Source organism: Blennius ocellaris (assembly GCF_963422515.1).
Source record: "Blennius ocellaris genome assembly, chromosome: 2".
NCBI lineage: Eukaryota > Metazoa > Chordata > Actinopteri > Blenniiformes > Blenniidae > Blennius > Blennius ocellaris.
The window spans coordinates 2,174,903-2,187,325 of NC_137651.1; the positions used below are offsets into that span (position 1 = coordinate 2,174,903).

Sequence of the window (12,423 nt, forward strand, 5' to 3'; positions counted from 1 at the left end):
CAATGGAAAACAATTCATAACAATTAATATTTATCAAAGATAGTTGTCAATTAAATTTAAAAATGGGATCTGATACCTTGGGGCACCACCTGCTTAACGGGAAATGATTCGGTTATATTTGTGTCATAAAATACACTAAGCTGTTAATTTTTAATTTGGATTAATGAACTGTACACTATAAAATCTTAACAGCCCTACAAGCTTATATGGACTTATTTCATATCTTAAACTGCAATGGTAGTAACAAGTTTTGGATACTGAACATGAGTTTCTTTGTTATCAGAAGTTTTACTTCTGAAGATAAGATTAAATAAGAAGAAACTTATTGTCTGCCCCCAGCGGTGACAGAAATTCTTCTTTAATAAGGCCCAAACAATAAAATACAACATATTAAAAACACACTTAAAACGCAACTACAGACAGAAAGGAAAAGTTAAAAGGACACAGGAAACAGTAGCCGATAAATGTAGAAATAAAACATTTATATGTAACTTCTAGTTTCTTATCTCATTTTGTTCAGAGTGTCTCTTGCAGTTGGAATGAAGGATTGTTTGTAGATCTGTACAACAGACAATCCCCTTGTTGATGACACGATAACATATAACACTTACAGTCACCAAACTTCCAACAAACAACCAAATGAGCCTGAGCGGAATTTTCCAGATCCAGATATAAACAGTGACGTACAGTGACCATCGGGCGCGGGCAATTTGCATCTGAGATTATCTTTCTACCTTGATTGCAACTGCAGATAGAAGAGGTGATCCAAACAAGAACCCCATGGCAGGATTAGATGACACACAAAATCCTTTTCACTCCTGGTTGCCAACTTACAAATATTAAATTAAGCTAAACTAGAGCAACTAACTAACGACAAACCTAATATAACCCTCAATAAAGGCATCTAGAACACGACGAACCAAAAACTCCAATGCTTTGCAGCGATCAGCTCCGTGAGCGTTACATAATAATAATCAGGAGTGAGAAGAGTTTTGTGTTTTATGTCGTTCTGCCATTGTTCCTGTTGGTGCCTATCACCACCCCTGATGAGACGTGTCTCATCCTCAGCTGAGTCTCACAGGCGTCGATCAAACAGCTCATCATCCGTCCTCCCCGACATAAAAGACATAGTTGTATTACCAGTTCACCCGGCTTCTACTAGATATGATTGATCTATCAAAGAAATGCCTCCGATGACTTTAATTGTCATGTCTTTCAAGTTGGAGAAGAATGCCGAGCACTCAATAGTTTGACACTCCTTCAGTGGCTGCTGGCGGTCTTGGTCTGTGTACGTCTTGTTCTCACGTTGACAGAGGTTGTAGCCCAGACTATTCTTGTCTTCTCCTGTACTGCTGCCTGCATGCCTCAGTGTTTTTGCGTTTACACGGCAAGAGCAGAAACAGAACAATGTTGTTTTCACGTTGGGCCACTTGTAGGTGCTATTTGTTTTTGTAATGAATCGACACGCACAGCAGAGAATAATCCGCTCGAAACGCTAACAATGGGAGAACATGCTAGTGGACAGACGACCAATTTGGATTGCTTTGGTGACTGTCAAAATAAAACTACCAAGTCCAGGAGAATGAGGTTGTTCGTCCGTCCAATTGACAAAGACCATCAATTCATCCTGGGGCCGGGAGAAGAGTGTGTGTGTGTGTGTGTGTGTGTGTGTGTGTGTGTGTGTGTGTGTGTGTGTGTGTGTGTGTGTGTGTGTGTGTGTGTGTGTGTGTGTGTGTGTTTCCCCACAATAGTTTGTCTTCTCTTTTCTGGACTTCGTCGGCCACCGTACTTCGCTGACAGGTTGAATGCACTTCGCTATCAAAGGGTTAATAAAAGCAACAAAAGAGAGCTTCTTTTAAAGTTTTTTTCATTGTTTCACTTGAGACGCCTTGTGTTTCCACAGTTTGTTCGCCTGCTGGAGGGGAACAAGTTAAACACCACAAACTGTGGGTAAGATGACTGCTTCGCGTCCGTTAGCATCAGTTAGCAGGCTGGTTAGCATCGAGCTGCAGCTGAAGTCTTAATAATCCTTAATTTCGTTAATCTCGTATCTGCTGCAGTTTTATTGGACTCTAAAGAGTCTGGACTCCGATCGAAAGGCGATGTTTTCAGGGATAATCAGGTCAGCTCTCACCAAATGTAAGTGTCTGTGTTTCGTGTGTCTCTGCTCACAGTTTATCCACCAAATGTGTAAAGATGTGTCTTAATTTACGTGTTTTAACGCCAACATTGACCTAAACACGTCAGTCAATGAACTGTTTTGTCACCGAAGTGAACTGAGGCGGTGAGGGAATATGTAGGTGAAAGGTCACGTAAGTGACTTTGGTGTTTTATTTAACTTTAAACTGAACTGATGCTGCTGAAAACATGTAATAATCTCCCTACAGCTGTCACTCCGGGCTACATTTCAGAATGAATAGTAACAATAATGTCATTCAATGAAGGTCATGACATTACGCCTGAACACATCTGTATTAACCCCCTGTAGTGCAGTTTCGCTTTGGCATTTCCGGCAAAAAAAACAACAACAACAAAAACATTATAAACCAGGAATTTGGTGCCACGCTGGTTCCCCTGCTTCACCCAGCATGGCTTCAATACAAGATCCCAGTCGGCACCGGGTTACAGCAGCTGCTGGTCTGGATCCTGCTGCAGGTTTACAGGAGTCTTCATCTCCTGATCACATCCAGCTGGTTTAGACTGAGGATGAAGAGTGAAGCAGCTTCTCCAGTCCTGCTTTCCACACTCCTAAGGTGGTCACAATGAATTGAAAATGGAAGAACGTTAGAATAATGTCAGATGGCGTATTGCAGCAGCTTAAAGCTTGTGTTTGAATCTCAGAAAGTTCGAATCTTATGGAAACATTCTGTCACTGCAGGTCACTCTTATTGTCAAGTCCCTTTAATCGTTGTGCGCAGGAGGTTTTAAACTGGACGTTACTCCAAGAACCAGACCTTCACATTCCTCTTTCTTCTTTATTGAAACAACAGGTGAAAGTTCTTTAGGTTAAAAAAAAAAAAAAACCTTGAAGAAGGAAAATAAATACAATTGGTAATCATTTGTTCAAGTATGAAACATTATAATTTGAAAATAAATGGTCATTTATAGGAAATAAATAGTTTTAAGTTTAAACCACCAAGCAAATTCAAGTAAGCATGTCATTTCGTTTGTGTATTTTTAACCAAAATACAGCACTGAAATCCATCAACTGCTTTTAAACTGTTTGGCTGTTGGCAAAAATATATATATTAGTTGATTTTCAAATGAACCACATTTAAATAAAACCACTGTTGACATTTGGTTTTTCAAACAGAGGGCAGTGAACTCAATGTCTATACCAAAGCCGGGTCTTCCAGGCATTCTTGAATGTGTCGAACAATTTTGGGGAGATATTTAAATATGCATTGTGGAGCAAACGCAGCAGTGTTGAAAGGTAATCACCAGCTGTTCTTCACAGCTTGTGCACCACAGTGCTCACAGTCAGGAGAGGAACACGTTTTTGCAGCATAAATCCAACAAATCTGTGGCGGATGAGGTATCATTGTGGTTTCTCATTCATTTTCATTTTTCATTTATTAATTTATTCAACCATGTTTACATTTTACTTAACAGGGTCATACATTAATGTGAACAGTGTCATGGTGAAAAGGAGCACGGTGAAGACATCGTCTTATTCTTCATGCCCCTTTGAATGTGTACAGAAAAATCGATGACCATAAACGGCGGCGATCCATTCAACAAAATTGTAACACACTTTACTGTGTTTAAAAATCAATCATTTGAACAATTTAGAAAACAAAACAAATTTCCCCATTGCAACATGCAAGTTACATTTTTTTATATTCCTCCATCTGCATCTCCTTAAACATATTTTTAAATGTATTTATTGTTTGAGAACATTTGAATGTGTTCTTTAATGAATTCCATAATCTCACCCCAGCAACTAAGAAACCCTCTGTCTTATGGAGGTTCCGGAGAAAGGGACACAAAAATGTCCTTTTTGTCTTGTGTCATCTGTGATCAAGGTCAATTTCATGTCAATATGTTCCGGGACCAAATTTTCCACACGGTCAGCAAAAATTTTAAATTAACAAGGTCTTTAAATTTTAACAGTTTCAGCTTCACAAAAAGGTCGTTTGTATGTTTGTATGTTCTCTGGAGCCTTTGTGACTTGTAATTCTTACCGCCTTTTTTTGAAGCGGGAACATTCGTTCTATTACACCATTACATTTCTGCCCCGTTGTTATCGATGCGTCGGCGTGAGGCAAAGGAACAGTTGACGTCTCTGTGTCTGTCATTGATCCCGCTTCGCCGCCGTCCTCTTCCTCGCAGGCGCAGGGTCGGGGCTTCCCTCCCACACTGTCCTCAGAGCCATGTCGTCCTCGGGGGGACCCACCCCCCCCTACACCTCGCTGGCCATCAGCCGCCCCGCGCCGTCCGTCACGCACGTGGAGCTCCACCGGCCGGAAAAACGCAACGCCATGAACAAAGCCTTCTGGAGGCAGGACGCTCTTCACATTTACACTTTACCTGAAGTCTGAGGAGGAAGTCTGTACGCTACAGTGGTGGTGCTGCTTGTGGGAAATCAAGAGAAACACACACACACACACACACACACACACACACACACACACACACACACACACACACACACCTATCAAGTGACTTCTGATTTCACGTGTTAGCGCTCTATTGGTTGCAGATGTTTCCCGATACCACAGAAGCGTCCCGCTGCTGCTCCAGTGGTTTGTTTTGTAGCGAAACAAACCGTGCGATGGAGGAAATCTGGTTCTCACGCTGTTGGCTTTCATCTCCAGCCTCCTCATTGTGGGTTCCTCTCTCAGGGAGATGGTGGAGTGCTTCCACGAGATCTCTGAGGACCCCGAGTGCAGAGCGGTGGTGGTTTCTGGGGCCGGGAAGATCTTCACCGCCGGTGCGTGTCGACAGGTTTGACAGTGAAGTCCGTCACTCGGTGAGGTTTTCCTTGACTCGTGTCGGGTTTCTATCCAGGCATCGACATCATGGACTTGGCCGGCGAAGTGTTGGAGCCCAAAGGCGACGACACAGCCAGAATGTCCTTCAACCTGAGGAAGACCATCGCCAAGTACCAGGAGACGTTCTCCGTCATCGAGCGGGTCAGCGTCTGCCGGCAGGCTTCACTCGGTCGCTCGTCGTTTCAGGGATTCTGACGCTACTGTTGGTTTTCTTGCAGTGTCCGAAGCCTGTTGTGGTGGCAGTTCATGGAGCCTGTGTGGGAGGAGGTACGACCCAGTCCTCCTGTTAGCTGAGCCGTCTGCCCTGGGGGGCTGGAGATGCTCTATAACAGGGGTGGCCAACCCTGGTCCTCGAGAGCCGCAGTCCTGCAGGTTTTAGACGTCTCCTCACATCAATACAGCAATTAGTGGCTCCCTGTCAAGCTTTCTGCAGAGCCTCATCATCACAACAGGTGTGTTTGAGCAGGGAAACATCTAAAACATGCAGGACTGCGGCTCTCGAGGACCAGGGTTGGCCACCCCTGATCTATAATCTGATGTTGGAGGAGGAAGATACTCTATAATCGGATGTTAGAGGAGGAAGATGCTCTATAATATGATGTTAGAGGAGGAAGATGCTCTATAATATGATGTTAGAGGAGGAAGATGCTCTATAATATGATGTTAGAGGAGGAAGATGCTCTATAATATGATGTTAGAGGAGGAAGATGCTCTATAATATGATGTTAGAGGAGGAAGACGTGATAAATGCAGAGGATTTTGAGTAACATGGTCTTTTAAAAATCATTGAAATCTGATGTAGACGTTCAAGTTAACGAGTCGCTGATTTTCACTCTGAATGAAACCAAGTGGGATTGAGATCACAACTTTTCCGGAGATACGAGGAGAAGAGGAAGTTGAGGAACTTTACTCCTTTAATGGTCGAGAGTCTCCATGGAGGCGTTCAGGCTGAAGTAGCGGTTTGCTGTAGAACTCCAGTCTCGTGTGTTTGATTTATTTATTAATTTGAGCGTTTCGGAGGTTGATAGTTGCAGTAAACACAAGTTGTTTTGCTCTGCAGGCGTCGACCTGATCACAGCCTGCGACATTCGTCTTTGCACCCAGGACGCCTGGTTCCAGGTCAAAGTACGTCTTTTCATCACACTCAAATCACATGAAGGCACCGGGTAGGATCTGGAAAACCTGTAGTGTGAAGACCGTCCAGGCGTTTCCTGACGGTTTGTGCTCAACAGGAAGTGGACATCGGGCTGGCCGCCGACGTGGGGACTCTGCAGAGGCTCCCCAAAGTCATCGGCAGCCGCAGGTTTGAATCCTTTTAGACTTCTGGACGCAGAGCGAGAGCCTTTCTCATTCATGTGGAAGTAAAAAGGAGGATTTTTGTTCCGTCCTGTTTGGAATTGGAAGTGAAGACGTCACTAAGAGTCAGCGTTGAGTTTCCCAAGAACATCAGCGGAGATTCATCGATCGCTCGTTTCGCCAAACGAACGAACCGAAGACTCCAAAGTATTTGTCCTTCCTCTGTTGAACACGAGTCGTGGTGGCGTTTCTCTCTTCAGCCTGGTGAACGAGCTCGCTCTGACCGCCAGGAAAATGTACGCTGACGAAGCCAAGAGCAGCGGACTGGTCAGGTACACTGCCAACTATTTAGCTCTTATCAAGAAGTAAACTCTCATTTTTAGACACATTGGATCGTTGGCTTTTTTCTTCTTCTTCCTTTTAAGTTATTCACTTATGTTATTAAAGTGCTGACAGTTCCATCCTCTGGTCTTTATTGACATGTCCTCAATGCCCAGACGTCACATTACCGTTTGATTCCGAATAATATTGTGGTCGTTTTCTGAACGGGTTCAGCCATCAGGAAGTCAAATGGCCGATTATTGATCGACAAAAGTTAAAAAAATTTTTCCTTCTCTGTGGATTTTCCCCTCACATGTGGGACTCGCCTCCCGTCCAGCCGGGTGTTTGTGGATAAGGAGGAGATGATGGCGGGGGCGCTGGAGTTGGCCGGGGAGATGGCCGGCCGCAGCCCGGTGGCCGTTCAGGGCACCAAGGTCAACCTCCTCTACTCCAGGGACCACAGCGTGGCGGAGGGGCTGGACTACATGGTGAGGGGCTCTGATCAGCTGCGCCACTGTCCTAAAGCTTTTTTTATCATCTGTGTTAAATAATTTAAATTTAAATTTTTTAAGGCCACGTGGAACATGAGCATGCTTCAGACGCAGGATGTGATGAAATCGGCTCAGGCCTCCATGGAGAAGAAAAGCCCCAAAACGGTTGCCTTCTCCAAACTGTGAAGCTCCAACAAGGAGAAGTGGAGGCTGCTGGACTCTGCCCGCCATCACAGGCTGTGCCTTCAGCCGCTGGAGCGCCTCCAGGACGGACGTTTGTGTGGAAAAAAAACCTTCACGTCGCCGACGATCCAGCAGCAGAGAGACATTCGTCAATCTAACTGAGCTAATCCAAGTGTTGAGTGAAGAAAAATGTCAGATCCAAATAACTTAAAATGCTTTATTAAATACAAAAAAAAACCTTCCGAAATTAAAAGTGGCTCAGTGTCACGTCTGCTTGGCACGCAGCTTCTGTAAGGTTTTCTGTGTAGAAACGAGAGAAAGGACATTTAATGGCGTCTCCGTCCCGCTCTCACCTCGTGGTTGATTCAATAAAGCGGTGCTGACCTTGTGGAACTCTTTGGCCTTCAGTCTGTTCTTGGCGTAATCCTCCTGTCGGCTCCTGATGGCCCTCTGGTGCTTCACCTCCTCCAGCTGCTCGTACAGTCTGCACACATTTCACACCGGGGGGGGGGGACGTTTGGATTGAGAGCCGAGCCGCAGGAAGGACAAACGCAGACAACTATCGCGTCTCCGGTTTACCTCTGAGTTCTCCGACGCATCGAGGACAGCTCTCGTTTCCTCTGCTCCGGCGTGCACGTCTTCACCTCCTCTGCCTTCCTCTCGTCAAAATCTCCTGGAAAGAACACGTCAACTCAGCCAATCGGGTTGCAGCAGCTCGGTGTGTTTCTGACGTGCAGAAATAATGAGAATGAGGAGATGCCCAGATATTCTGGCCATTTTTAATGTTATGAAGCCAATAATGTGCATCATGGCAATTGGAGCCTAAAATATATTACATTTAAAGTGGCCATAAAACAGCAACTGCTGTAATTAATATATTTGTTTCTCAACAAAACATTATGAAGAACATCTCAGCAAATAAACAGATCTTTGTTTGTCTCGATGTCAATTTACTTTCATATTCCTGCTTTTATCTGTGGATAAATGAAGACCCTCCTAAAAAGAAAGTTTTCTGATGCTTTTCACAGTCTGAATGTGGAGTTTGAGCTTTAGGAAGCTGTCAGATGGAATGTTGAAACCTGGAGGAGGCGGCTGAGGCTTCTTCTGGACGACAGCGGCTCTCCCTGCTTGTCCTCTCTGTGACTGGCTGCTGGATTTAGTGGGATGGTCCAACGGAGCCTCAAGGGCCTCGGGCGGAGCCTCAGGGGCCTCGGGCGGAGCTTCAAGGGCCTTGGGCGGAGCCTCAAGGGCCTCGGGCGGAGCTTCAAGGGCCTTGGGCGGAGCCTCAAGGGCCTCGGGCGGAGTTTCTTTCTCAGGCTGAGTTTCAGAACGAGTCCCTTTGGCTTTGATTTCTTCCACCCTGCGTTTGGACCTGAGGAGCAGAGCTCTGAGCTTCTTCTGCTGGACCTCCTGCAGGTCTCCGCTGGGGCCAAACGGACACTCCAGGACCACGGCTGAATGGAAGCAGGGACAGAAGAGGATGAGTTTAAAGACTTCAGACAAGATGAGGAGAAGAGTGCTCTGAGGTGACGCTCGTGTGTTTCAGATCAACAGAGAATAGGTTTTTTTTAGCACCTGACTAAAACTTCTGCCCAGTTCTCTGTTCTTTTAGTTTAGAGGTGATTTGTGAGTGTTACATGTAGTGATGGCCAAATGAAGCGTCACTGAAGGTTCAAGAACCACCTTCTATATTTTCTGACTCCACTAGATGGCACTCTTGGTTTGAAGATTGAGTCTGAAAGACTGGCGATGAAGTGTGTTTTCAGACATTTATTGAACAGTGCCATCTTGTGGTTTCAGAAAATAAAGGCAGTGGTTCATGAACCTTCATTGTAGCTTCATTTGGCCATCACTCGTTCCATGTGGGTTTTACCTGCAGGACGCTGGACGCTTTCTCCGGGTGACCACAGAGAATCTGACTTCTGTAACACAATGATTGTGTTCAGAAACCAGAGGAAACATTATGTTGACGTTTAGAGGTGAACATGTGGAAAAGTCAGTGACCTCTGTCTGTTCTCCTTCCTCCTCCTCCTCCTCCTCCTCCTCCTCCCTGATGGAGCTCTCCTGTTCCAGCAGTGTGGTGTCAGCCAGGCTCAGCAGAGTTATGTCCGACTGCTCCAGGATGCCCTTTCCTCCGGCGGCTTCCTGATAAACAACAACGCCACAGCAAAGCAGAAGAGAGTGAGTGAACTGTGGAGGCCGACAGAACACTTTTATCTGTTAATGTCCGAACAAAGATGATTCCTTCAAAGTTTGAAGAGAAGACCTTCATACCACCATGTGACGCGTGTCGGCGGCAGCTTGCTCCAGGTCTGTCACGCCGCGCTCGCCATCCCGAGGCGAAGGGTCGATCGGGGCGAGCGACTCCCGCCGCGACGGGTTCAGGGAGCCGAGGAAGCGACAGAAGGATCCCTGTGAAGAGGGGGACGCCGCCCAGGAGCTCGCCGCCTTGTCCGCCCGAAGGCGTTCTGGTGACGGCTCCGACTCTTCGGCCACGTCGCTGTGCTCGGGAGGCTGGAAGGTCACGGAGGCGTCAGCGCTGTCGTTGTGTGTGACCTCGGCCTGGAGTGGGTGGAAGGACTCCGAGCCCGGAAACTCTGGAGACCGAGACTCTCGTAAACACATCAAACATCAATGGCTCTGCGACTGCTCAAGGATCTACGGTGGGATTCCAACCAACAAACCTCTCATTACAAGCTCCCGATCAGAAACGCGCAGTAACAGGAGGAAGATAGGAGGATAACAAACTCAAAGACAGATGGCGGCATGTGGAGCTACGTTAGGAAAGTAGAGATTCATTTGACTTTATATTTGTCTCAAGCTTGATTCAGACTCGGTTTTTAGTCTAAAATCTAATCTGAAGACTTTCCACTGTGTTACTGCTGTAACTCCACGGTGATGCCTCAGACAGTTGCGGCCTCACCTCCGGTCCGGTCTGCGGTGGCGGTGTGCTCTGGTGGGTTCACGGCGTCAGAGCGGCGGGGTATTGGAGGTCCGGGGAGTGACGACGAGCTGGGAGTGACGAGGCTCCGCTCACCTACAGACAGAGGACAAGTTCTGTCCATCACTGGAGACACACTCAGGACATTAAGAGTCAACCACTAAACTCAAACACGTGTAAACTGTTGGAAAGAATCGATTAAAAACATTGAATTTCTGCGGATTTTCTTCAGTTGCAGTACGTCTGTGAAGGAAAAGTTCCTGTGGAGTTGATTCATTAAAACCATCATATTCTTAGTGAACTTTAACGACAAGAGGATGTTGAACCTTCCGTTCCAGGGACTCAAACCTCTGACCTTCCAGTCGAGACCTCACCTGAACTTCCACTGATCTGCCCCGCGGACTCGTCCAGCTCTCCCACCAGCGGCCTCATCTGGCTCTCCTCCGGCACGTCGTCCAGCCACACTGGGAGATCTGGCCTGCCGCTCGGCGCCTGAGGGCCGGTCTGACCGGAGAGGCGGCCAATCATCTGGCTCAGAGTGGCGTCCCACCCGCCGCCGCCGCCGGGACCCGGCAGGTGGCCGATCATGGAGGAGTGAGCCGAGGGCTGACCGACCAGCCGCTCCCAGGACGAGTCTCTCTGATCGGCAGCCAGGCACGACGACTGATCCGCTGGCCGGCCAATCAGAGGACGGAACGAGTCCTGCTCCTGCTCCTCGGCCGACGAGGGCTCGTCTCCGGAGAGACGCTCCAGGGAGGGACGGACCGTGGCGTCACCGTCCTGCAGGGCCAAAACATCAGCACACTTTAATTAGGAGGCACATCAGTAGCCCCACAGCCAGAATTGACGTGGGTTCAAATCCAGTTGGAGGCGTTTTGTGTTTCCTCCGGTTTCCCTCACAGTCCAAATCACACGCACCAGTGCACTCTCCCCGACCTTCTCTCAGATTTCCTGAAACATTACAGTGAAGCTGCTGATCCTTGTGACCTCTGCTCAGCGATCCCAGAAAACCTAGCTTCAATCAAGTGAACTGTGCAGTTTTTAAATGTCAAATTTGGGCAGTTAACCGGTTTATAGTTTTAATATTTTCTGGAGGCGGCTCTGAATCATGGATTTACAGTCTGAGGCATCGTGTCCTGTCGGCACATGGTGTAAAATATCCAGCAAGTACAGAGCTGAAGGAGTGAATTCGTCTGAGTAGCGAGTGTGACGACTGTCCAGGAGGAAGTGACACGACTGATCGGCATCACAGCTCATCTGCAGAATAAAACCGACTTCGACCAGCATCCTCACCGATCGCTGCACTGCGAATGGTTCACGGCTCAGTCTTGCCGCAATACGACAAACCCGGAGTGCACAGATATCGCCGCTACACGTGGACTGACTGACCGGAGGTGGACTCCGAGCCGCCGACGCGTCAGACTGACGAGCGGAGCTGCCGTCGTCCTCTCTTGTGCTCTCGGAGGCTCCGAGGGAAGACTGCTGAGAGTCCACTGCCTCCACGTACGAGCCGTCGCCGTCTGCTGGTGAACAGAGAGGAGAAGAGGCACTGCAGACACGGTGGTGTAGTGGTCAGCGCCCTCGTCTCGCCGACGGGGGGGTTGACGCAGTGAGTGGTGCAGGATTGAAGATGCAACCTCTAGAAATCCTTATAGACTTTACACTCTCATCGCATCCACCTATTCTGGAGCTGAAGTCATGGAACGGTTAGGATCTTGTTGATATATTATTGTGACTGATGTTATTGTTTCTCATATTCGTCCTCTTCTCCTCTGCCATTTCATTTTGCTATCTAGTTTCAGTGGTACAATGTGAGGGGCTGTGACTAAAACCGCATGGAGCTTCCAGACGAGGCCGACTGCTTTGCCTTCAACGCGCCTCAGATTCCCCGGAGGACCAGCCCGTACCCGTGGTTCTCCCCGCCGTGCTGAGGGACAGGTCCAGCTCTCTGGTGTATCTGTCGATGATGCGCTGGACACTGCTGTCACTGAACAGCGAGTCCACCGCCGCCGCGGCAGGATGACCTGCGGCCGAGCTTCCCCTCACACACACACTCCGGTCAGGTGGAGACGAGACGGCCGGACTTCGGCCGAGACGCTGTTCAGATGGCTCCGGTTTCTCTGTGGGGAAGGAGATGAAGGGGTGAGGACTCTTCGCAACACGAGACGCACCTGTGAGTCAACCTGCAGGCAATGAG

The 12,423-nt window shown here is 47.7% G+C and overlaps 2 protein-coding genes across 3 annotated transcripts in view; one reads left to right on the forward strand and one right to left on the reverse strand.

Annotated features, from left to right (window-relative positions):
- The first annotated feature begins 1,777 nt into the window (after positions 1-1,777).
- Positions 1,778-7,663, forward strand: LOC308138945 (delta(3,5)-Delta(2,4)-dienoyl-CoA isomerase, mitochondrial-like). Of its 2 annotated transcripts, XM_080508231.1 has the most exons (12): positions 1,778-1,825; positions 1,904-1,950; positions 2,061-2,139; positions 4,333-4,501; positions 4,845-4,933; positions 5,011-5,135; positions 5,213-5,261; positions 6,055-6,119; positions 6,227-6,297; positions 6,551-6,622; positions 6,949-7,099; positions 7,184-7,663. In XM_080508231.1, exons 3-12 carry the CDS (start codon positions 2,103-2,105, stop codon positions 7,286-7,288), a joined length of 933 nt encoding a protein of 310 aa, XP_080364357.1. In that variant the 5' UTR covers positions 1,778-1,825; positions 1,904-1,950; positions 2,061-2,102; the 3' UTR covers positions 7,289-7,663. The 2 variants fall into 2 exon arrangements, with proteins under 2 accessions (XP_080364357.1, XP_080364358.1); XM_080508232.1 differs by lacking the exon at positions 2,061-2,139 and having other exon boundaries at positions 1,790-1,950.
- cep295 (centrosomal protein 295) overlaps positions 7,489-12,423 on the reverse strand; it is a 17,062-nt gene continuing 12,127 nt past the window's right edge. Inside the window, exons 18-28 of the mRNA XM_080505409.1 lie at positions 12,134-12,346; positions 11,616-11,746; positions 10,596-11,006; positions 10,209-10,317; positions 9,560-9,882; positions 9,290-9,430; positions 9,159-9,207; positions 8,365-8,739; positions 7,865-7,958; positions 7,670-7,769; positions 7,489-7,585 (exon numbers count right to left, since the gene is read on the reverse strand). Of these exons, the coding sequence (XP_080361535.1) occupies positions 7,550-7,585; positions 7,670-7,769; positions 7,865-7,958; positions 8,365-8,739; positions 9,159-9,207; positions 9,290-9,430; positions 9,560-9,882; positions 10,209-10,317; positions 10,596-11,006; positions 11,616-11,746; positions 12,134-12,346 (1,982 nt within the window). The 3' untranslated portion in view covers positions 7,489-7,549. The remainder of the gene's footprint in view (positions 7,586-7,669; positions 7,770-7,864; positions 7,959-8,364; positions 8,740-9,158; positions 9,208-9,289; positions 9,431-9,559; positions 9,883-10,208; positions 10,318-10,595; positions 11,007-11,615; positions 11,747-12,133; positions 12,347-12,423) is intronic.